The following is a 25,582-nucleotide window of genomic DNA, read 5'->3' on the forward strand; positions in this document are numbered from 1 at the left end:
AAAGGGTGGAGAGGGATTCGAGGGGATCCTCAAGATATTTTAGTATATCATCAGCAAAAAGGGACACCTTTTCCGTGACATTAGCAAATTGTAAACCCATAATGGTTGGGCGACCCTTATCATAATAGCTAAGGGTTCTATTGCCAGGGCGAATAGCATTGGGGAGAGAGGGCATCCCTGTCTAGTTCCCCTACGGAGTTGGAAGGGAGAGGAGATGTAGTTGTTTACCCTCACTTTGGCTACTGGAGATTTGTATAGTAGTTTGATCCACTGGATAAATTTGCTGCCCAAGCTAAACCTATGTAGTACTTGCCAGAGGTAGTCCCACTCTACCGACTCAAAAGCCTTCTCGAAGTGAGGCCACCACTCTGGATCCTTTATTTGTGTGTGGGAGTTGGAGGTTGGTGAAGAGGCGACAGAGGTTGAAGTCCGTTGCCCTTTCTGGCATGAATCCGGATTGGTCCGGATGTATTAAGTTCACCACAGCTCGAGTAAGTCTTGTAACTAGTATTTTTGCTAATATTTTGGCGTCTGTGTTTATAAAGATGACTTTTAATCCTGCTTGAATCAGTACAAAAATAGCCTGTTTCATAGTTAATAATTTCTGCTGTAAATTAAATATTGTTATGCAATACCATACATGGTATACCATACACCCTGTAGCACATCCACTAATGCTGAACAGGACATCTCACCTATTCAGTTAATCAAACCTTTTATTTTATTATAAATTTAAGTCCCAGGTGGCATGACAGGGAGTGCAAAACATTAGATGGCATAAGCCAATGAAAGAAACGTCATACGATACATCACGTAAAGTGGAATAAACCTATTCTGAATTGCTAACCTGGGCTATTTTCTTGGTCACACAACACAGAATATGCAAATAATTTCTGTAATTTATGATACAGTGTTTAGAATAAAGAGAATTATCAACATTAATAATTTGGCTGTACTAGGTTAATGTTCACTGAGCTGTTTTATTAGCAATATTTTCTTTCTTTCATTCAGGGAACGCATGAACCTCAAGGCTCCTATTTATTTCTCTACTGGTCTGACAGAAAAAGCCAACCATTATTACAAGTTGTTTATCACGTGGACCAATCAGAAGATAAGGAAAACCTTTGTACAAAGGAACATGTTTGAATTCAAGCACATCAAAGCTTTTGATAGGGCTTTTGCAGACAACCCTGGACCTATGGTAAGTCAATATAAAGAACTATATTATTTGCTACATTAATACATAACTACAAATCTACATTTAAGCAATTTTATAATTTTGTTTAACCTAGAATTCACTTTTTTGTGGCTGCCTTCGGTATCAGGACTTGAGGCCAGTTGTTTGCCTTTGTTTCTGCAGTTGGACAATATGTGTGGTATCTTTTGCTTAGTGCATTTACTTTTACAAATAAAGGAGATGTTTTGTTAATGTAAAAAAAAAAAAAAGGTACAGTGCTAACCACAAAATGTCACTGTAGTTATGGGTCAGTCATATGCATATATCTGCAAACAAAAAGCTGTTTCTGCAAATGTGCTATATAAGCATATCTGGAGTATGTTAAAAAGCATGAGAGTGACCATGCACTCATCATGTGAAAAGATGAGTGCACGATAGAACACAAAGCATAATGTGAAGTTTGATGGTGGTGGTTGCATTTTTTTTGTAATAAATATCACAGAGAACAGAACTTCTTTTTAGGATCTGTTATTCAGTAAAACAAGAGAATGATTCAAAGGTCTTGATGCCTTTCCAAGGCATGCTAAGCAGAGGTTACAGAATGGTGATTATTACTATCAGACGTGTGCCATGTCTCAGGGCCAGCTTTGCAGGGTTTTAAAGTGTTTGTAGATAGGACATGAGAATGTTCTGTTTGAAGATATAACCTATTGTGCTGGTTATTTAACCTTACAGGTGGTCTTTGCAACTCCAGGAATGCTGCACGCTGGTCAGTCTCTGCAAATCTTTCGCAAATGGGCAGGGAATGAGAAAAACATGGTGAGAGAGATTTCAGAAAAGCTAATAATACTGGCCTGATAATAATTTTGGTTTCTGCAACAGGACATAATACCTCAGTAATTATTTGACTATTTCCTAATGTGCTTCATTTATTTTCCATTTCAAATGTAGGGACTTTAATGTATTGTCAGTCCTAATTTACTGGCTGCACCAAGCCGTTCAAGATTATTTATCTGGCTTTGTTTTAAGCATTTCTTCATTTTTCTCATTCAGGTGATTATGCCAGGTTACTGTGTACAAGGTACAGTGGGACATAAAATATTAAGTGGCCAGAGAAAACTGGAAATGGAAGGAAGACAAACTGTAAGTTTTCTGTCTATTCCAAATAGGGATGCACCGAATCCACTTTTTTGGATTCGGCCGAAACCCCGAATCCTTTGTGAAAGATTTGGCCGAATACCGAACCAAATCAGAATCCTAATTTGCATATGCAAATTAAGGGGAAACATTTTTTACTTGTTTTGTGAGTCACGTGATTTCCCTCCCCATCCCTAATCTGCATATGCAAATTAGGATTCAGTTCAACCTGGCAGAGGGATTTGGCCGAATCCTGAACCAAATCCTGGATTCGGTGCATCCCTAATTCCAAATTACCTAACTGTGATGAACAGTTTTGCAGTTTATGTAAAATCTGTATTTTGTTTATCATTAAATTAGCTGGAGGTAAAGATGCAAGTGGAATACATGTCCTTCAGTGCACATGCGGATGCTAAAGGAATTATGCAGCTGATTCGTCAGGCAGAGCCTCGTAATGTACTACTGGTGCATGGAGAGGCCAAAAAGATGGAATTCCTTAAACTTAAAATTGAACAAGAATTTCGTGAGTTCCACTTTATGTTTAAGTACCGAGCATTTCTAGCCTGCCTCAAATTTTTCAAAATTCAAGCTGTCTTTATATTTGCTATTCAAATTTAATAACCTTTAATGTTTTATCCTATGCCATAGGAATTAACTGTGCTATGCCACTGAATGGAGAGACTACAACCATCACCACCAATCCAAATATCCCTGTAGATATATCTTTAGGACTGCTGAAGAAAGAAACCTCACTTGGTAAGAAAACACTTCTCTTTTAGAAGTAAGGCTGCCTTATAAAATGCATGTTGCTCAAAATGTAACTTTTTTCACACACACCTACTCCCGATGACCCAGAATCACAAATCTCCCAACTGGAAGCAGAACACTTTACATAAATTATTTATGCTCTACAGTCTCAATTTCTATCTTTATTCACTCTACACATATATATAGGGCAAATAGATACTAGACAGAGGTCACATATCTGAGAAGTTCTATATGATAGACCCTGGTCTGCGTTTTCTGTTCCCTTTACTTCAACAGACATTGGGGCTCATTTATCAACACTGGGCAAATTTGCCCATGGGCAGTTACCTATAGCAACCAATCAGCGATTAGCTTTTAAAAGCCAGCTGCAAGTAGAGCAATGTATGCAGCAATCTGATTGGTTGCCATGGGTTACTGCCCATGGGCAAATGTGCCCAGTGTTGATAAATGACCCCCATTGTCTTGAAAACACTGGTGACTGTGACCAGTATATATGCTGAAGGGCCAAGCCTATCAGCAGAGTAATCTAAATATGGTAACAAACAGAATGAAGAATATCTCCTGGATTGTGTGTTGATCCATGGGGTATTTTATCCTGCTGCTACTACTTTTTTTTTTTTTTTATTTAGCTGTTGTCTCTTGTCAAAGCAGACTTAAGATACAAGGGGATATTTATTTTACCATGAAAAACGACTTTTTTTCCATTTGTTGAGGAATACAGAATATCTTCTATGAAAACTTGAACCTCTACTTTCATCTTGTTTTATTTTAGGGAATCCTGACCATCAGTTGGTAGCTCTTGAATGATATAGTTAGGAATTGCATCTATTCCTAGTATTTGCTGCTTACTGTAGAAGAACTTCTAGATTAAAGGATCCTGTTAGCCTGCTTAATTTGTTCTTCAACATGGACAAGTGAACTGCATTTTGAACTAATTCATCAAATCAGAGTTCCTTGTGCGTTCACAGTTTGCTTTGAATTGATTTTTCTGTTTTGATGTCTTTCAACTTTACAGTGCACTTTATTTGAAGTGTTCTTTTTCTGCTGAGGAATGCTTTCCAACTTGGTCCAGTGATGGAACAAATTTCTCATATCATAGAATTGGGAATCATAGTGAATAATAGTTCTCAGGGAGTAAGGTTAAACATGTACTAATTTACATGTTACAGTCTTCAGTTCAGTTGTGGTTTTGGTTCAGTTTTACTCCATGAAAGCTAAACCTGTTGCATTTCAGGGCTGGTTCCAGACTGTAAGAAGCCAAGACTGATGCATGGAACACTCATAATGAAAGATAATGTAAGTAACCTCATATACTTCAGATATTTAAACAATTTCAGACTATGTAAATATTCAGCTTGTTTCATAATATGATGGGTGTCTGGTGTAGGTGGTACTAGCCAATATTCAAACAAATTGACCCAAGAGAGCAGTATGACAAACAATATGACAAAATTGTGTATCTGCATTCCTTTTGCATTTTCTCCATGTTCCCTTGCAGAGCTTCCGCCTGGTTTCTCCAGAGCAAGCACTGAAAGAAATTGGCCTTGGAGAGCACCAGCTACGATTCACTTGCCGGCTGCATGTTCAAGATACCCACAAGGAACAAGAGACCGTGCTGCGGATATACAATCATCTGAAAAGGTAAAGCATGCTAGCAAAGAACAGGTTATAGGGCAGATTTATCAGTTTTAATAAATAAAAAACTCACCCACATTCTATTCAGTCCTATGGGATTTTTGGAAGAATATTTATCAAATGGTGAGTTCTGTCACCCATTGATAAATATGCTTCTAAAAATCCCATAGGAATGAATAGAACGTGTGTGAGTTTTTATTTATCAAAATCTAAACTGGCATTTTGATAAATCTGCCCCTTTGTGTTCTGGACAAGTTATCATTAAAATCTAAAAACAGTACAAGTTGTACAGGAACACTTTATGACTCTATAGGTCAGTGTTTTTCACAGTATGTTATAAAGGAACATGCTGACTGCCTTATCATAATTGCTATTATCCTTTATATGCTGTAACATATTTTTAAAAGTATATCACTGCTTTATTCCTATAAATGTTTGCAAGCTTTTCATGATAGGAACCTCATTCCAGTTGTGTGTTGTATTGTGTAGCATCTTCTAATTTACAATAACTATAAGTCTGATTGTGTTTATACCTTATAAAGCACTGCATACATTTGTGGTGGTATATAAATACAATACAATGCTGATAGTAACAGGCAATGATACTGTGGTTGATATTGAGAATTGCTGCTACATGTAAACACAAGCAAATACAACACTATATTGTTGGTGGTAGAACTTAGATTTTTAATAAATAGAAGCTGTCTCTCTCCCCTAGGAGGGCTCAAAGAACTCTGATTATCCTTTTATGTATGTATGCCAAAAAAACTATAGCGATACATTGGAAATCAGCTGCTGGCCCGCGAGTGGGAACTTGGGAGGCACTGATCGATAAAGCTATCCCGCTGTATAAACTTATGTATATGAGACGGGGCTGCCCACAGAAATTTGAAAAAATATGGGCACCCTGGGTGGATCTTGAGCCCTCCTAGGGGATACTCTCCAATACTGACTCTGCTCCCTCACCTCAAAAGCCACATGTGGTACACATACTTCGTAACTTGACTTTAAAAGGATGCAATAAAGGTAGACAGACAGCGATTCTATGTTTTATTGTGTATGATGACACCGCACTGTTCATTATTGGTTATTGATTTCTTTTTTTTTCTGTTTGTTCCTTACTATTTCATTACAAATGTATTGCCTCATTACATGTACTATGTTGTATAACACGCAACTGACGATCTGTTACATGATGCAATAATATGTACACATGTATAATCAATAAAGGAATTGTTAAAAAAAAAAAATAGAAGCTGTCTACAGTATTGTGATGTATATATGGCTGTGATGGATTATATAGGAAATAAAAAAAAAGAAAGTGGCAGTAATTTGAAGGGTCCCATCATGCCATCTTTGTCTTGATTACAAGTAAGGTAAAAGCTATACCTTTGTTTCTTTGCAGTGTACTTAAAGATTACTCTGTGCAGCACCTCCCTGATGGTTCCATCATGGTGGAGTCTATTTTGCTGCAAGTTTCAACCCATTCCGAGGACCCAGGAACAAAGGTTCTGTTAATTTCGTGGACATACCAGGTTAGTACTATTTAGTGTTGCAATTTCCTCCAGTTGGCAATGTTTGCCATGAACCTCTTATTTGCTTTGGCATGCACTGGCAAAGGGTGACCGTGTGAAAAAAATCTAACTAGTGCAGACTTATGTGCAGTCTGTTTGCTATGATGAGGACTGTGTAACTAAGTCAAACAAATATATACAGGTGTTATCCGGAAAGCTCAGAATTATGGAAAGGCTGTCTCCCATAGATTTCATTATAATTAAATAATCCAAACTTTTAAAAATAATTTCCTTTTTCTCTGTAACAATAAAACAGTAACTTGGTACTTGATCCAAACTAAGATATAATGAATCCTTATTGGAAGAAAAACACGTTTGTTGGGTTTATTTAATGTTTACATGATTTTCTAGTAGACTTAATGTATGAAGAGCTAAATTACGGAAAGATCCGTTATCTGGAAAACCCCAGGTCCCGAGCATTCTGGATAACGGGTCTCGTACCTGTATTCTGGTTGATGATGTCATATTTCATCACATTCTGGTTAGCTGGATTGCTTAATATTAACCCGCATGGGCATTTATAAACCTAAAGGAGCACACCAAACCTGCTACATTACCATGCCGGGGTCACAGTTAGGGTTAAAACAATATAAATACACAGCACCATGCAAAAAAGTATAGTTTGTGTGAATTGTAATCCATACAAAAAAAGATAAAAAATAGCAGAGCTATGTGGTTGGGGGAAAGAACTGGGAACCACCAATTTTAAATTGTTCTCTTTTCCCTGTATTTAGGATGAGGAACTGGGAAGTTTCTTGACATCTCTGCTAAAGAAAGGCCTTCCACAAGGAACAAGTTAATTTCTTTGTGCCTGGGGTGTATTTTGTACCAATGTGAAGAAAGCAAAGTGAGCCTGGGCACACAATGGTGAACTGGTTTATATCCACCTTACTGCCCATTTCAGGATGTGGCAAACCAAATTTAAAAGACTATTTTTCTAAAATGTGTGATGCTACTCGAGGCTCTAAAATCTGAACACTTGCTAAGGAAGACTGTGTCAAGGTTTTGGTGAGACATCTCAATTATTTGTAGAGTTCTCCTTCCTTCCCTTTGGAGTCCTTCTGCAAGGAAGAAAGGGGCTGTATTCTCACTACTGTATTTTTTTTTAATAAACTCATTTGACGCACAGCTTGTTATTTGGTTTGTATAAGAGGACCTCCAAAAGACCTGATTTTGGCAAATTAGATTTCATGCAGGAGACTGGGCACTTTATATGTTTACACTTTTTAAAAAGACAAAATTATGGTGCAGCGATTCTAAAATATCCTGCTAGGTGAGAAATCCATGACTGCTTTCATGTAATTGTGTATATTTAGGCAGATAAATGTGGTCAATTGGGCTTAAAATTGTACCACCGAGTGTTTTTGTACTTTTTTTTGATTCAAGTATAAATTTTATGTCCGATATTTGATTAGGACCCCCTTAATTCAGCAAAAGCAAGGTTTGCCCTAAGTGATCTGGTTACTGCAATTTACTGGTTGGAGAATATGTTGCCTGTGTAACTACATAATCTCTGTACTATTTATTCTAATTTTGCTGTTTGGAATGTGTAAAAAATCCTCTTTGATTTTAGTTTTGTTCTTTTATAAATCTGCCTCATTGTCATCATTGCTACTGTCACTGCACAAAGAAACAGAATATCCCAGAAAGGTAATTTTTCTTCACTTTCCACAGTAAGTTTGGTGTCTATAATAAAAATTATGGCAGGTGAGTTGTTGACTAGAGTTATTCACTTGGAAACAAATGGGTTCCCGGCCTATTTATTATACTCGGTTTCTTCGGATATAAAAGGACCAAACTGACTAATGCTGTAGTTTTGTTCAGAGGTTGTATATCTTAGCTTAACATAGCAGACAGATCTTTGGGGTACACTGAATGACTGACACCTCATTGAGAACGCATTATAAATCGGCAAGAAACAGCAGGGAATATAGGTGCTGCCACAAAGAAGTTTGGTAATGGTGAAATACTTTAGACGTTTAGGTTATAGACATTTTTCATATCAAAATGTTCTTTTTTTGCGTGACCATGTTTGTTTTATGTTGAGTCTAAATTTACATGAAGTTGATATGCGCACATTCTATGCATTTTGAAGCTGCTGAACAAATATATTACCAGTTAATTTTCTGTTGGGCGGGATTTGGATGGAGGTAAGTTATATTGGTAGTCAGTTTGCTTGTTCTTAGTCTTTTGATAAAGTGCATGAGAACTAAACATGCAAGACCGCATTACTTGAGGAGGTTTTTAACTGATTCTTTTCCAAGTGATAATTTGCTAACTTCAATTCTGTTTGATATATCTGATGTATGTTGCTGAAAGTTTTTCCATACCCCATAAGATACAGACTTGAGGCTGATGCATGCAATACACATTTACTTGTCTGAAAGTTGTTTAAACTTCTTACTACTAAGTACTTTGCCCTCTGCATTTTTTGTGCAATTGTTTTTCATCTTTCAGTCCTTCTATTGTTTGCATACACGTTGCATAATTTACTGTAGTATATATTTTCCAAGCATCTGCTTGCACTAACCAACATTAAGAGGCAGATGTGTGAGCTGTACCGAGATGCTAATCTATAATATGGAAAGACCAGTTTGCATGTTTAGCATGAGGCAGCTGAGCTTGTGTTGTTTTTGTGTTATTAGAAATGTGGTTATGAAAGTGCAGCATTTAATCTTAGTGGTTTTCTGTATGAGTGTAACAGGATTCGTTTGCGGTTGTGCTGGATTGGGTTTTAGCAAGCAACAAAAACATAAATATCCATGCAAATAATTAAAATCTTAATACAACATGACACAGAGGTACAGTAGAACACTTTTGGGGCTCATTTTTAAAGGCTCTTAAAATTTGCATCTGGGTAGTAACCCATGGCAACCAATTGACTGAGAGAAAAAAAAAAAAGCCGGTCACTGGTTAGATGTTAAGGGTTACTGCCAATGGGAAAATTTGCCTAAGGTTTAGAAATGAGCCCCAAATGGCCTTGGTTGTTACCATAGACCTGTGTTTAAAATGTAGTTTTATTTGTATCACTGACATGAAGAACAGGAAATGCAAGGGGATTCTCTTGGGTTGCAATGTCTGTATTTTCACAGCATTCGCTTTACTACATTGTTTTGTAAAAATAAGGTATCTATCAGTGGAAAAGTGGAGGGCAACTTAAGCAAACAACTTTCATTGTAGATGTGTGTGCATGTAGACTAAATATATGGTTTAGCATTAAACACAAAGCTTCTGTTACGTGATGGCAGAGACTTACATATACACCCGAAAGGCCCAGAACAATTTAAAAGTCACTAAAATAATTTGCTTAGCCACAAAAACAGTTATCAACTGAGCAAACTGCTGTGTGAGTCTGTAATAAGCATTTACTTATTAGCACTGACTTGTAGCAGTATGCATAGTGAGATGTATGACTTCTCACTATGGGGCAATAGAGCAGCATGGCTATACAAGCGTATATATTACATCACATAAGTGTGGGGTGCTTATAGCAGTAGGGTTATAGTATACGGCGCATGAAACATTTAAATGGGGTTGTTCACCTTTGAATTAATTTTTGTAGAATGTAGAGAGTGGTATGCTGAGACACTTTAGAGTTGTTTTTCATTTTTATTGTTTGTGGGTCTTGCGTTATTTAGCTTTTTATTCAGCAGCTCTGCAGTTTGCAGTTTCAGCAGTCTGATTGCTAGGATTCAAATGATCCTACCAACCATAGATTGTTTTGAAGGAGAGACGGGATAGGAATAGGAGAGGGCTTGACTAGAATGATTGAGTAATAAAAAGTAGCAATAACATTAAATTTGTAGCCTTACAGAGCATCAGTCAATGACTCCCATTTGAAAGCTGGAAACCGTTAGAAGAAGGCAGCAAATAATAAAAAGGCCAATTAAAAAAGTTGCTTAGAATTAGCCATTCTGTGACATACTAAAAGTTAACTTAAAGGTGAACTACCTCTTTAAACTTTTGTAAGCATTTTATACATTTAGCCAGCTAAATACATGGACACAGTCTATTCATTTAATCAGTACTGGTTTATTGTACTAAGTAAAAAAGGAAAGGCAAGCAGACAAGTATTAAATTGCACATTGCAAAGTTTATGTTCATCCTGTTTAATGGCTGCAATACAGTCCTGCTGTTATTGCTTCTTAAATGCCTGAGTCATTGGTGTGCCTAGCCACTTTAGTCCCATAGTTAAACATAATATGATTTTTATATATTACAGTGCTGACCATTCAGCCTTGGCTACCAGAGTGATGTTTCCAGTCTCCTGTCGGCAGGCCAACACTGAACGTGGTTGAGAGATAGATAGGACGTTTGGCTTTGATGTTTTCTCTTTGCTAACTGTGTACACCTTCTTGGTGCGACTTGACCTTGGGAGTTTTAATGTTCGACTTAACGAAGGTATGAAGTACAAAAGTGGGTTGATGCAGCTGTTCAGACTGACCAGAGCCAATGTAATGCGACGTAGTTTGTAGATGATAACACTTGCAGAGCATTGCTCTATAAAGTGCAGTCTCATGAGAAAGTGAAAAAGGTGGGTGATATTATAAGGCAAAAAGCAAATGAGAGAAACTGCAATGATAAACCCAATAATCCTTAAGGCCACTGTCCGGTGGATGCTTTTTCTTATTCTGCAAATCTTCCGAGCCATGAGTGGAAACACAATTGCTATAACTGTGAAAGGGATTAAAAAGCCAAAGATCAAAGCACATACATTGTAGGGAACAAGTCGATTATGCCAGCTCCTTGGGGAGAACTCCTCAAAGCAAGATGTCCGGTTCTTTGTTTCCAAGACGTTGTTAAGTGGTCCCCCGAGTATCAATGGCAAGACAATAGCAGCACATATCATCCAGATAAGGATTGTCAATACCAAGGGGTAACGTCTGAACTTCCGTCCTCTGTACGTGAGTGGGTGCACAACAGCAAGGTACCTATCCAAGCTTATACAAGTGAAAAATCCGATGCTCAGATAGATGTTGCCATAAAAGAGGCCACCTGTAATGCGACAAGCAATATCTCCAAACACCCAGTTATTTCCAGTATTGTGGTAGTAAATGCGAATGGGCAAGAGGCATATGAATACAGTGTCAACTAGAGACAGGTTCAGGAAAAAGACATTCGTGCTCCTGGAACGCTGTTTACGTTGGCTCAAGTAATAGAGAGCGAAAGCATTCCCAGGCAAGCCCAGGATGAACACTAGGCTGTACATAACTGTAAAGAATCCATACTGAAATTCTGCTTGCATTTCGCATTGTTCACTGGAGTTGGTGGAATTATTTATTCCAGACATAAATGCTGGGAGAAAGACAAGAGTCCACAAATGACTGCAAGCTGCAAAGTTTGTCTCTTGGATGTCCCTTTAGCACCATCAATTTCTCTCTCTCTCTCTTCTGGCAGTTCAAGGAATAATGAAAGTTTAGCGAGAAGAGTAAGAAATTGCAGGCAAGCTGAATGAATTAGTCATTCTGCAAAAGGTAATATTCATCAGCCACAGGAAATACATGGTCTGCTGCTATCTGTGTATAGGAAACGCCTACACTTTAACTGTGCACAGGCAGCCTACATCAGTTTCCCTTTTCTAGGCTACAAATGACTGTATGAATGTACAAGGAACAGCTGAAATGCAAATCACTATGGCACTTAAGTGCTTCATTTCTACTTTAGATCTGTAGATTTTCCACTCTGTTTGGGATCTTCTTCTAAGTTGCTGTTGAAAAATTGCTGAAGTATCCGCTGACTAAACGTTTTTTTATCATTTATAGGTAGCCCTGTGTCCAATATATAGGGCAGCCCTGACACATTATTACTGAAAGGGCTTTCTGCTCAGTGGAACTGATATTATATTAGCAACCAGCTTTTCTCCTGCTTTTTCAACTTCCTGTCTGTCCAGCTGTTTCCCTATTCTGTCAGTCATTGGTGTTCTCATCAGTTTCATTTTGTATTGCCCTTTCTTTAGAATCTCACTTTTTTCTCTGCTTCTTCTGCTCACCTCTTGGCTTAATTTTAATCCACTCCATTTCCTTTTCCTATGTCCGTTATGCTATGTCCCCCCATGATATTGTGTCTTATCTTGTGCTAATGGTTTTAGCAAGAGAATGAGGTGTTCTGTTTAAACTGGTTAGTTTGTCCATGGTGAGGGCAGAATCCATTACACAAGGGTAGCCATTTGCTTTAGTAAGTTGGAGATGGGGCAGCCACAGATATGAGCTGCTTGTTTTCTTTTCTCCACTCATAAGATAAGACCTACATCTGTCTGTGCCATCACAGCTACATATGGGGTAATTCTCTTTTTCCATTTCTCTGCTTCTGTTCAGGTACCACAGCCTGCTGCACTGAAACCTCCTGGCACATACCTTTGTATTGCAGAGTAAAGAACACTGGAATTTCACGAGAGCAGGTAAAAGGACCTGTATTCATTGACACTATTCCTCACCAAATAAAACCAGCTAAACCTGTAACCGCATTCCTTAAAGAGCAAATTTACTTTCTTACTAATGTTTAGTAGGGTGTAGATAATGGCTTTCTAAGACCATTTGCAATTAGTCTTCTTTTTATATTGGTAGCAGTTTTTGAGGTATATTTTTAAGGTACGTTTGATTATCATAAGAGGGAAAAAAAAGAAATAATGGAACAGATGATACTGATATATAAAATACAGCAGTAGGCTATCCAGCAAATCGGACATGTGTTGGGTAAGAGGATTTCTATTGTGGTATTTACATGCTTGGGGCAGTCACATCATAGTAATTCCTTAAAGAAAACTGTACATTACACAGTTTTTGAGCCATTAGTATTGAGTTCCACTACTCTCCAGCTTGAAATTAAAACATTTATCTGGTTGCTTGGGTCCCACCTACACCAGGAAGTAATAAAAATGACCAACTATATAATGAACAGGACAGGGTGAGAATATAATGATAACTCATAATAACTATAACAATACAAATCCAGACTCAGAATCTGATTTCTAGTTATCAGGTATCAGTAAGCCCAGAGCACAGTGAACATCTCCTTTACTCTCCTGTTGATTTCATTAACCCAAGCTTGTTTCTACATGTGCCCTTTCTCTATCCCACCTCGCTAGAACTTCATTTTCTCCCACATTCATGACACTGGCTCATTTATAAACTTTGGGAAAATTTATCCCTGGCCAGTAACCCATAGCAAAAAATTATTGAATGGCTTTAATTATTTACAGGCAACCAGGATGATTAGTGAAAGCAAGCATCTGATTGGTAGCTATAGGTTACTGCCCATGTGCAGATTTGCGCAGTGTTTATGAATGAGCCCCAATATGTTCTCCTTCTGTTTCCTCTTCCCTGAGTTCACTTCATTAATTCCCATGAATGCAGTGAGCAGGAGTCACAGCATTCACAGCTTTGCACTTGGCAAACGATAGTAAGGAAAATAAATATTATCTTGGATGTCACTGCCCTTAAAATCATTATCCATATCACGAGGCTGTGTGATCTCTGTAGGTGCTGTGTATCCTCACATCAAAGCCGCAGACCACCTGTGTAGAGCCCATGAGCCTGCGCTGTCAGTAACATGGAAACCAAAACTCCTGGACTCCTTGTGAGTATATTTCTATTATTATTTATTTATTTTCTAGTATTCACATTCATGACACTGGCTCATTTATAAACTTTTGGGCAAATTTATACCCGTAACCCAAAGCAAAAAATTATTGAATGGCTTTTTTTACAGGCAACCAGGTTGATTAGTGAAAGCAAGCATCTGATTGGTAGCTATAGGTTACTGCCCATGTGCAGATTTGCGCAGTGTTTATGAATGAGCCCCAATATATTCTCCTGTTTCCGCTTCCCTGAGTTCACTTCATTAATTCCCATGAATGCAGTGAGCAGGAGTCACAGCATTCACAGCTTTGCACTTGCCAAACATAGTGTTGATAGTAAGGAAAATAAATCAATGCCCTTAAAATCATTATCCATATCACGAGGCTGTGTGATCTCTGTAGGTGCTGTGTATCCTCACACCAAAGCCGCAGACCACCTATGTAGAGCCCATGAGCCTGCGCTGTCAGTGACATGGAAACCAAAACTCCTGGACTCCTTGTGAGTATTGTTCTATTATTTATTTATTTATTTATTTTCTAGTATTTTATATAGCACCATCACATTTTCACAGAGACTGTGCACAATGCCCATCAGTCCCTGTCCCAGTGGAGCTTACAATCCATGGTCCCTGTCACATTCACGCACACTTGGATGAATTTTTATCAATAATCCATTAACCTGCCTGTATGCCTTGGAGTACGGGAGAATGCCAGAGGAACATATATTTCTGTTGTTTCATCACTATATTTTATTACTACTTCATACATTTCTAGAGTGGAAAGTAACACACAGTAAATGTAAGGGATGAGAAGGGATATTATTGTGTTTGCCTTAATGTAGTCACCATTATGCTATAAAGAAATATCTGCTTGAAATACTTGAGTTGCTACAGAAGGGGTTCAGTTTGTTTTATTGAGGACACAGGGAATAGACATTTTTTTTTAGAAGAAAATGGGTAATTGAATGTTTTTGCTGCAGGGACATGGATGTAGGGACTTGGCACTGGTGCAATGGTGTTTGGATACAAGTCCTTACCCTTGCCACGTTCTCACAGATGTTTAGTACAATACAGTCACCTTCCAGCCATACTGTACAACTGTCTATGCACATGTTGCCCTTAGAAATGTATAAATGGATTGTGCCCATCTCTACATGTGGCCAATTGCCACTAATATGCAGCCATCCTTTTGGGTGATCAGTTTATTATCAGGTATAAGCACTTGTAATCATCCAAACCATCTACCCATACCCGACAATTAAGAGACACACACATATATTTATATTTAATAAAAAGACTTTATTATATGATAATTATTATTAGATCAGCCTTTGCTAAACCTTATATATTGATCCAGAGGAAGGCAAACAAAAACCCTCAGCAAAACAGGGGCCAATTAGTCTTACTGAGGGAAAGAAAATTCCTTCCTGACCCCAAAATAGGCGATCGGAGAACTCCCTGGATCAAATATCTAAATATTACACTTTATATAAATATTTAAAATGTAAAAAATGCATATTCATGTACATATTAAACGGCAAAACTATAATGTTTGTAAATCTATTTGAAGGAGAAAATATATAAAATACTATAATATATAATTATATATATAAAATATCCATAGGTAAAGATTACACTTTAATTAAAATGTAAACAATATAACGCATATTAATGTAAATATCTCTATGTAAAACTATAACGTATATAAATATATATTTATTTTTAAGGACAAATTATAGAAAACTATGCTACATATTTACACATAATAATATTAATATTTCAATAATACATTCTAAAAAAAAGATGAATTAATTATTAATGTCAGTATTTAAATGTAAATACTATAATGTATACAGATATATAGTTATGGGACCTGTTATCCAGAATGCTCGGGAATTAGAGTTTGTCGGGTAATGGGTCTTTCTATAATTTGGATCTCTATCTTATTCTACTAAAAAAAAAAAAAACATTGAAACAATAATTAAACCCAATAGGATTGTTTTTGCCTCCGATAATGATTAATTATATTTTAACTGGGATAAAGTACTTTATTATTATTATTATTATCATTATTATTATTATTATTAAAAAAAGAAACCGTTAAAAATTTTTTGAATTATTTGCTTAAAATGGGGTCTATGGGAGATGACTTTCTTGTAATTCGGTACTTTCTGAATAACGGCTATCCGGATCACGGATCCCATACCTGTACTAAAGACAAGCTCTATGCTAAAAATGTAAATATTTAAATATAAACATCTATATATATATATATATATCAATATTTAACTTGTCCAATTATATATACTAATATACAGTTTGTTAGTATTTTTACTAAATAAAACATATATATATTTTTACTATACACATATATAAAACTCTATGAAACATATTAAAATATCTCTATTTAAATGCAAAGAAGTATACTTTGTATAACCCAGATTATATTAAAATTTAAATATTAAACATTATAATCCCATTGCAATTTTGGTGTCAGAAAAGAAATATCTTTCCTGAAGTAATATCTACCTTTAATGCTCTATAATGTACTAAATAAAACAAATATATACTGTACACTTATATTTAAAACTCTATGATACATATTAAAATATCTCTATTTAAATGCAAACAAGTGAAATGGCGGTGAATAAAATCACTGCCCTGAATTACCCAGATTATATTAAAATGTAAATATTAAACATTATAATCCCATTACTAAGTAAAAACTTTGGTGTCAGAACTAAATGTTTTCTAAAAAAAAATCTACCTTTAACGCTCTATAATTTGTTTGTGTAATGTCTGCATTTAAATGAGAAATACTTTGATAATATATATCTATAATTAAATATACAGCTCTACACTACAGTACTATACTATATCATTTGCTGGAGGGTCTTTTTTCTTCCAGGTGTTCTTCATTCTTATCTTGAATGGCACCTAAACGAGTAAGAAAAATAAGATTAGCCCATGTTACACCATTATTTTAACCACAAATTCCAACTCTTAGGAGGCAATATGAAGTGGTTAATTTAATTGCTGCTTGATAGAACATTAATAAAATTTTTGGACTAAATCATTTGTTTTGTGTTGCTGGAAGTCTCGTTGCTAATATAAGGTGGGGATTGCTGGGGTACAGCACTATTGTAGTATGCTGTTGTTTATATATATATATATATATATATATATATATATATATATATATATATATACATACACACACACATATCACAAGAAGCAATTGCCCAAGACCTGTGCAACTGTGTAAGATAATGTGCAAGTCCCTTGAGTACTTTGTGCCATATGTAACTACTGCAGTTTGCCTGTCTTACTGGCACCAGTACACGTCTCCCACATGCAGTTGCCCTTTAGTATCAGTCCATGAAGGTGCAGTTGTTAAAAATGTGTCTATTCCACCTGAACATATCTGTCAATCATTACCTTGGCAGGCTGGGCTTCCTCCGTGGCTTTCACTCTGCACACAGAACATTCTTGCGGGAAATGTTTGGGAAAGCCCTTGAAATAATAGAATTCCCTTTTTCTGGCGTGACTTTTGATGGAAAGTCCATGGCCCTCGTGTCTCTCACGCTTCCACGCCCAGTGAGTCGGGTTATCTACCATTGCCTAGAGGAAAAAGAAAATATATTTATTACATTTTGTATAGCCCAGTCTGTATGAATTTACTATTGACAACCCATCTGTCTTTGGTTGGGAAACTCCTTGGGGCAGATTTACCTAGGGTCGAATATCGAGGGTTAATTAACCCTCGATATTCGAAGTCGAAGGATTTTGCGATATTGCTACAATCGAATGATGGAAGGAATAATCGTTCGAATGATTAAATCCTTCGAATCGAACGCTTCAAAGGATTTTAATCCATCGATCGAAGGATATTCCTTCGATCAGAAAATTTTTAGGACCTTCCCCATAGGCTAACATTGGCCTCGGTAGGTTTTAGGTGGCGAACTAAGGGGTCGAAGATTTTTTTTAAATAGACAGTATTTCGACTATTGAATGGTCGAATAGTCGAACAATTTTTAGTTCGAATCGTTCGATTCGAAGGTCGTAGTCGAAGTAGCCAAAAAAAAACATTCGAAATTTGAACTATTTTTCCTCTATTCCTTCACTCGAACTAAGTAAATGGGCCCCCTTATGTTCTGTATTGTCAACTAGTAAATGTACAATGCAGTGACATCTATTAATGCTTGTTAGCCAGGCCAATTTATTTCAGGATATTGTGTCTGCACACATCTGTGTCAGCTGAAAGATCTGAGCTTCTATATAGTCAGCTTTTTTGTTTATATTTTTTATATTTTGTTTTATTTTGTTTATATTGTCTCTTAGCTATACATTTGGTGGCTGATAACTTAGCATTTCCAACCCCAGGCCTAGGAAATCTTTAGCTGTCCAGTTATCAGAGAACTACATCATGCAGATTTTCTTCACCAGAGACGTTGGGATGTAGAGGGCCAAAAACTGCATATTATAACTGTTATGAACTATGGCCAAATATTTTGCTGTATTTTTTTACCCTTAATCTGAATCTGGGCTCTATCAGCCCACACTTCTGCTGGGAAAAATGGTTCTATACCAATAGATGCCCTTTAACATCTTCTCGGCAAAACGAGCCCCCCAATGGCTGTATTAGACTTAACTGTCATTCAATATCAGACAATATGAGACCAATTTCTGCATGAAGACAGAATAAGAGAAAAGCATATGGTGAGAGGAAGAGAGTGAAGAGTAGCTTGATTACTTGACCTGCCCAGAATGTATAATTCTTAAAATGTCTTATATTAGTATGATGAAGGTTATTTTCATTTTCATGATAGTTCCCCTTTAACTACTAGTCCAAAGAGCTGTAATTATATTTCTATATATATAGTAATACGCACCTCTTCACATGATGTTCTGTTCACCCAACCTTGGAAATTCATTCTGGCCCACAACTCTAGTCGCCTCGCCCTCAATTCCTTCCATTTTTTCTGCCAATCTTTGCCATTGACCAATTTGTAGATCAACTGAGGGAATTGTAAATCCTCCTCCATGTCGTTGGCGAGTAACCTGAAGACACAATACATAAAGCAGTCTCACTCTTTGTGATAATCGCACATTGATATAGAATTAAAAGAACAAAGCAATTGCCCTCTGCTCCTTTTCTTGAGCTTAATCCCAGGCTGCAGTGCATCAATTCTTTATTGCCTGAGCCCCACTATACTGACTCGTATCTCCCACAAACACATATTGCAGCGGCGTAACTACAGCTAACCGGGCCCCCCTGCAAAAAAATCTTCAGGGGCCCCGGCTTATCTGCACGCACGTACCTGCATGCGCATACACGCATGCGCTGACCTCCTTCAGCGCTCACCCATCTCCTGTCCCTTCGGAAAGCCTCCGATCCGCCCCGCCGCTCTGCCGTTAAATTACTTGTGGCGGTCGCCGCACACAGTGTGCAAGGAATTCAGCAGACCCCTTGGTCCGGGCCCCTCTGTTTCACGGGGCCCCCCCCGCAACCGCGGGGTCTGCTGTATTATAGTTACGCCACTGACATATTGTCATTCCTGAGATCTTAGTATAGAGCATTTATGGGTTTAAAGGAAAAATACTTACAGGGCAGTAATGAAATTCATTTCGGTGTATTCCTCCTTGTGCAGTCCAGCACGCTGCATATATATCTTGGCCATAGCCAGGAGGTACTAGAGAGATAGAAGCACAGTATGGTCAGGGTGTTTAACCATTTATCACCAGCTTATCTGTGTCTGCTCATGTATGATTGCATTCATTCTAGTTATCAGCAATCTGTGGGTGTTGTTTTGTTAATTGAGACATGGCCAGTGTGGATTGGGAGTGGAGTTTGGCATAATTGGGGAGTGGTTGGGACAGATCAGGGTGTGTCTGTGTATATGAGGGGCATTTATTTCATTGATTCCTCATTTTAGTTGTTGCCCACCACCCAGGGTGTCCAGGTAACCATAAATTTAGGGTGCCCTGTTGGGAGGGCCCTGCAAACTGAGTAGAATGGGACCCAGTAATTACTGAAGACGGTCCTGTCAGCAAGACCTGATAATAATTACAGAAAAAAAAATCCTCTTCAGTTTTCAGAAATGAGATTTTAGCAGAAATGTATGAATAAATCTTAGAGTGCTTTAATTTTAAAGGTGGGGCAGTGTGCAAAGAGCGAAATGTTGTCTCTCTGCAATTTGTTCATCAGACTTCTAGAATAGAGCCTAAATAGTTGCACATCACTCTGTATGCAGCATGTTTATACCTAAGGGGTGGGAGGTTGGTGGTACATCCCATGGAATGTCTCTTGTGCATCATTCAGAAGGAGCGAGTTGGGAGTGAGGGGAGGGGGGGGGACACAAGACACCAGGGTGCGCTTTAATTACTGTGTGCCTAAACCATGCCCCATACTTGTCTAGTTCTCTAACTATGTTTATTGATTTGGTCTTCTTTTGTAATAGAACGTTATGAATATGATAGAAAGCCAAAACTAAAATAAATGGTGTCAGATGTAAGGAAGTTTATCTCATCCAGATCGTATTTTGCAGCCCATCCCTAAAATTACCTTGTCCGACGTCTTCATGCATGAGTCCACGTCCAGGCTTCTTTTGACTGCTTCTTTTTCTATAAGAAATAATAGAAATGAGCTTGTGGGCACTTTGCCCCCAATTATCATTTGCAGGTTACCAACTGACAACCCTAATTTCCATATCAAGCAAATAATTGTCACATGAATTTAAGGGTGTGAACTTATTGGGCTGAACCCCAAGGATTTCATATCCTGTAGAAGTAGCTAACACAAGTGCTGCACAGTTCCCCAAAGCAACCAATCAGGTGTCTCATTTAATTAGTGTAGGCGCAGCTTTGGTGCCAATACAAATACTACAGATAAAGCAGTTAGGAAATAATATTGTATCAAATGGCATCCCTATGCACTGTGAGCAAAGTTATGGGCAAAGAACCCTGTACCTAACACTGACTAATTAGCAACCATTCCATTCCATTGCCCAGAAGGTAAATTAACCCTGTGTATATGCAGCACCTGCTAAAGCAATGTTTGTGCTTCATTCAATGACCCTGGAACCCTTTATTGCACTTTGTACTTTGCCTGCTCTTAGTAAATGAGGCCCCAGATCTTCACTTTCTTTTCTAGTTTGTAATAAACTGATCGGTTGCTATTGGTAACTCCACAAGTGCACTTAAGCACCAATATTAGTAACTGAGTCCAGACATATTTATCATCATTCTGCCGGCAGCTTGTTGTGGTGCAAGTTAAAGAGAATATCTTACCCAGCAGTTGGTAGAAGTCCATGCCGGCAGCTGGTTCAGGCCTGGAGAGGGCAGAAAGGAAAGAGGTGAATGTCTCTCTTAGTTGGAAGTAGATACTTGTCAATGCCATTCCTACAAGAACTGCAACCCTGCCAGTAATATAACCCTTCCAGTGTTCTGAGTATCCTTTTATATAGGGTCAGGGCCGCCATCAGGGAGCCACAGGGGGGACAGTTGTCCCGGGCCCCGCAGGGTTTTGTGTCTAAGGGGGCCTGGCCATGCTTCACTTATTTGATTAGCCAGGCCCCCTTGCTTTCAGCATGCTGCCAGCTTCAGAATATAAGAGAGCAGCTCTGTGCACGCAAGATTTTTCTCCTATTCCGATTCTCTGTACCCTAATTGGTTCTTCAAGGATAAGTCCCGGTAAAGCTGTACAGGTATTGGATAGGAGAAGTTATAACTTCCCTTTCAGCTTATTCAATCTCAATGCAGCTTTACCGGGACTTATCCTTAAAGAACCAAGCAGGATTTCCCGGCTAATCAAGTAAGTGAAGCAGGGCCTGGCCCCCCTTAGATGCAAAACCCTGGCAAGCAATTTTTTAAAATTTTGGGGGGCCTGGCAACCAAGTTTTTTTTTTTTTAACTTGAAGGGGCCCTTATCACCAGTTGATTTTAATAACTTTTGGGGGGTCCTGGCCACCAATTGCGTTTTATAACTTATGGGGGGGCAGGCCATCAAAATTTTTTTTAATTGGTTTTACTTGCATGGGGGTACCCTGATCACCACTGGCTTTTTATAAAATGGGGGGGTCACCAATGGCTTAGGGGGGTTTAATGTTTTAGCTCTGATGTTTGTGTGGCCTTTTTACTGTGGGGTGGTCAAGATATGGGGTGGGGCTTGAAGGTGGGCGGAGACCAGGGGGCCCAGAAAATGTTGCCGTACGGGGCCCCATGATTTCTGACGGCAGACCTGTATAGGGTAGACAAGCCAATAGGTACAAAGTTAGCGCCTGTTTTCAATTACATTTCCCCTTTACCCTGATAATGTTGCAAAATGTATGAAGGTGAAGTAGTTGGAGTTTCTAATAAATAAACTTGATAAAACTGATCCTAAATATTCTTTGTACTGGACTTGGGTCATGCAGTACAATTAGTTCATCCTTCACCTGTCACTATGCGCAGGGCTCCTACTCTTCTCCTCACTGCGCATTCTCTTCCAAGGCCTCTCATTGTCCGGGGACATGGCCTCGCTGTAGGTCCTCTTTCTATACCTACAATGAAAATATATAAAGAATACTATGATTAGTACCTCACTCACAACAAACTACACAAATGGTTCCGCACCACAGACCAATGCCCCAGAGGATGTAGAGTATCTGCTGACGAAATAAATATGAGGTGGCACTGCCCAACTATCAAACAACTTTGGGCCAATGTATTTTCTCTTATGAACGAGACTTTAACCATTTGAAACTTTAACCATTTGGAACCAGACCCCTGGCTAGCCCCCTTACTTCTGTCTCTACCAATGGCTGACCACATATTAGCCTTATTGCTAAAAGATAAATTAATATTCCTCCTACACTACAAGAACAAAAAAATATACTATAGTGGGCAGTTAAAATGGAAAATCTCAACTAGGATATGTATGTTCAGCCATCCCCTCACCCCATTTCCCCTTATCCATTTATGCAAAAAAGACTGTTATAGACCCTGATGCAGCAAACACCACAGTGAAAATTGTAGAAATCAATGTACTTTATTGAGTGACATATACAACTTCATTTACATTGGTTACAATGTAATTTAATGAAACATTACTATACGGTTACCAAAAAATATTCTGTTAAAATCCACTTTTGTTTTGCATTTCTATGCACATCCATATTGGTTAATAATCATTATGAAGGTAGTTCTAAAAAAAAATAGCACAAAGTCTGCTGACCGAGATCAAAAAATTATTTGCCTTAATGATGTTTTATTAATTAGTATTAACTTTGTTTTCCTCTCTTTTCCTTTCCCCTTCTCCTCCCCCTTAACTCCTGTTGGTTTCTTATATCTACACTGTATTATATGGCTTATTTCAACTGTAAACTTGCAAAAGCAAAATACAGACATAGTAAACTAAAAAATGGCTGTAAGTCTGATTAAGGGCAGCAGCACATGGGGAGAGTCTGACCATTCTTGTTGCTATGTTTTATTTTATGTGGCAACTTGACTTGGCTCCTGCAACACAATAGTTGTTATTGACTGGTCTAGTTACCCATAAAAATCTTTTTTCAAAACCAACATCCAACTGACTTGTCCTAATTATATTTGTCCTTGTGAATGTGATAGGGATCTTAGATTGTAAGCTCCACTGGTGCAGGGCCTGATATGGATGAAAACTAAAAGATGAAGCTAATTATTTCTACATATTTCTACATATGTTTCTACAGACTATTAGACCTGTGGCAGACACAGAGACATTTATTGCATTACCCCAATACAATAACTATATCCCTGAGTTTCAGGCACCAAGAAATATATTACAGGCCCAGGATTGCCAGTTTAGCACATGCTGAATGGTTTATACTGACTCTCCATCACATCACATTTCATTTCTTATAATTGAGAGTGAGAAATTGCTTTACTTACCCTCCAGACATTTTCAGTCTGCTGTAGTTATAGAGAGGATGGGTCCGACCTGCAAAATAAAAGTCCTGCAAAAGAAATATGTGGAGGGAAGGAGTATGCCAAGAGATGAGTGAGGGTGTGAGTGTAGGGACAGAAGTTGTGTGGGACAATAAATGGCAGAAAGCACAATTATTGGTGAAGGTGTAAGGTGTCTGTGAGTGGGTGTGATTGTGTGAGGGGCCAAGGAATAATTCAGCGTTTATAATCCAGAATAAATCCAATCGCTTTTCCAGCACTGATCCACCACTGATCCACCATCAATCTCCAAATGCAGTTTAAACGGTTTTAACCGACTGAGCCAGTTGTTCCCAGTCAGAGTGCATTATGGGATGTGGGTGTGGGCACCTTTGCTTCACCAGCAGTGTGAGGCCTGGCAGAGAGGAAGCCCTGGGATACTAAACTTTATGGTTATATGCACCAAAAACTCATTCAATAAAAAGTAAAATCAGGAAAATCAGACTCAAATGCTGCTGTAATTACTGTCAGAACTGCTTGTGCCATAGATTTTTACTGTAATTATTATCTCAGCAGTTTCCTTAATAGATTATATGGGTATGTGCCCTACTGTAAGATATTAGGGGAGTAGAAGTTTAGGCCACAGGCCAATCCACTGGGCTTCCCATTTGTGTTAAAGTTGATACCCCAACCTGTTCCTTACGGAGAACCCCTGGGGGTGACTAACAGTTATGTGCTAATGAGTGGTGTCTGTCACTGTTACTGCTCTGCAATTTGTAATGAACACACATATTTTATGTTTTATATCCGTCCTTAGCACATCATATATATCTACATGTGACTTTGCAAATCTTTACTTGTATATTGGCCCTGGGTCCTACTCCTGTGGAGATGTTTGCATTACCTGTAGGCTGGGGCTGTGTGATACAATAACTGCATTGCTGGTTCCTTGGGATCTTTTACAAACCTCATTAAATACAGATATTTCCCTGGCTGGTGCCCCTTTTAGGAAAATAGCACTGGCTCAGGGAAGTTTATTTTGCTGTGCCACCATCTTGCTTTTCGTTCCCTGTTTTCTCTCCGTCAGACTAGACTTGAGCCTCTGGGGTCAAATTTTCCGCACTTTACATTTCTCCCTCTGTGTTCCTGAAATGTCAGGGCCAATTGTGAATCTCAGCCTGGACTTGGGTTTCTTGCATAGATCTGAGCCCCATATTTTGCATATCATTATATTTGTCTCCATTTAATCTCATCAGTTTGACATGAGAGTTAATGCTTGATCCTAAATCACCAGGTGTATAAACACAGTGGGAGTTATTGCAGGTTGCATGCTGGGGGTGTTACAAGCATTTTTGTATTTCTTTAGCTCTGGATCTCAGGCTTGCAATTAAAGCTCAATATCTATTAGGTGGGTGGCATTATTTGGCTGTTCCCAAGCTTCGGGTGCTGTTGGGATGAGGGGGGCAGAAGTGTTTCCATGAGCTGCTCCATTGCACTTTATACAGAAAGCATCCAGCACACAGTACGGCCCAGTGATACCCAGCAGTCTGCAGTATTTCCAGAGACATCAGCAGCCATTACATGTACTTGAGTTCCCCAATGGGATAATCACCCCTGAACCCCACACTGATGGCACACGACATACTGACATACTAAAAGCTAGAGTTGTTGAGTGGAAGACGAGGCCTGGCTCACAGTCGGCCATATTGTGCCTGTGTATTCAGGGGGTGATGTGCACTGAACTCTGAGCTGGGTTTGTTCTTCTTCAGCAGAGAAGTGGCTTATAAAAATGCTAATGAGAAATTACTTGTTTTTT

The 25,582-nt window shown here is 38.3% G+C and overlaps 3 protein-coding genes across 3 annotated transcripts in view; 1 reads left to right on the forward strand and 2 right to left on the reverse strand.

Annotated features, from left to right (window-relative positions):
- The window catches only part of LOC108696560 (integrator complex subunit 11), a 29,077-nt gene extending 21,658 nt beyond the window's left edge, over positions 1-7,419 (forward strand). Inside the window, exons 10-18 of the mRNA XM_018226037.2 lie at positions 1,012-1,201; positions 1,913-1,996; positions 2,231-2,320; positions 2,675-2,837; positions 2,963-3,070; positions 4,317-4,378; positions 4,581-4,723; positions 6,123-6,252; positions 7,026-7,419. Coding sequence (XP_018081526.1) covers positions 1,012-1,201; positions 1,913-1,996; positions 2,231-2,320; positions 2,675-2,837; positions 2,963-3,070; positions 4,317-4,378; positions 4,581-4,723; positions 6,123-6,252; positions 7,026-7,091 — 1,036 coding nt within the window. The 3' untranslated portion in view covers positions 7,092-7,419. The remainder of the gene's footprint in view (positions 1-1,011; positions 1,202-1,912; positions 1,997-2,230; positions 2,321-2,674; positions 2,838-2,962; positions 3,071-4,316; positions 4,379-4,580; positions 4,724-6,122; positions 6,253-7,025) is intronic.
- A 2,884-nt stretch (positions 7,420-10,303) lies between these two features.
- On the reverse strand, positions 10,304-11,669 carry XB5721641.L (provisional ortholog of lysophosphatidic acid receptor 6 L homeolog). The gene has a single exon (NM_001097150.1). It carries the CDS (start codon positions 11,534-11,536, stop codon positions 10,508-10,510), a length of 1,029 nt encoding a protein of 342 aa, NP_001090619.1. The 5' UTR covers positions 11,537-11,669; the 3' UTR covers positions 10,304-10,507.
- A 4,835-nt stretch (positions 11,670-16,504) lies between these two features.
- Positions 16,505-24,011, reverse strand: LOC121395566 (speedy protein 1-B-like). Its single transcript, XM_041569363.1, has 8 exons — positions 23,773-24,011; positions 22,302-22,406; positions 21,157-21,197; positions 20,432-20,490; positions 19,474-19,559; positions 18,759-18,927; positions 17,305-17,487; positions 16,505-16,803 (listed from the first exon to the last, which is right to left on the reverse strand). Exons 1-8 carry the CDS (start codon positions 23,781-23,783, stop codon positions 16,735-16,737), a joined length of 723 nt encoding a protein of 240 aa, XP_041425297.1. The 5' UTR covers positions 23,784-24,011; the 3' UTR covers positions 16,505-16,734.
- Between the last annotated feature and the right edge of the window lie 1,571 nt (positions 24,012-25,582).

This window comes from Xenopus laevis, chromosome 7L (assembly GCF_017654675.1).
Source record: "Xenopus laevis strain J_2021 chromosome 7L, Xenopus_laevis_v10.1, whole genome shotgun sequence".
NCBI classification, from domain to species: Eukaryota; Metazoa; Chordata; class Amphibia; order Anura; family Pipidae; genus Xenopus; species Xenopus laevis.

Coding starts and splice junctions, on each gene's coding strand:
- XB5721641.L (NM_001097150.1), bottom strand. CDS start 11,536: ATGCAAGCAGAATTTCAGTATGGATTCTTTACAGTTATGTACAGCCTA.
- LOC121395566 (XM_041569363.1), bottom strand. Junction 20,491..21,156: donor GGACTTCTACCAACTGCTGG/GTAAGATATTCT, acceptor TATTTCTTATAG/AAAAAGAAGCAGTCAAAAGA. Junction 16,804..17,304: donor AGGAAGCCCAGCCTGCCAAG/GTAATGATTGAC, acceptor TTACTCGTTTAG/GTGCCATTCAAGATAAGAAT.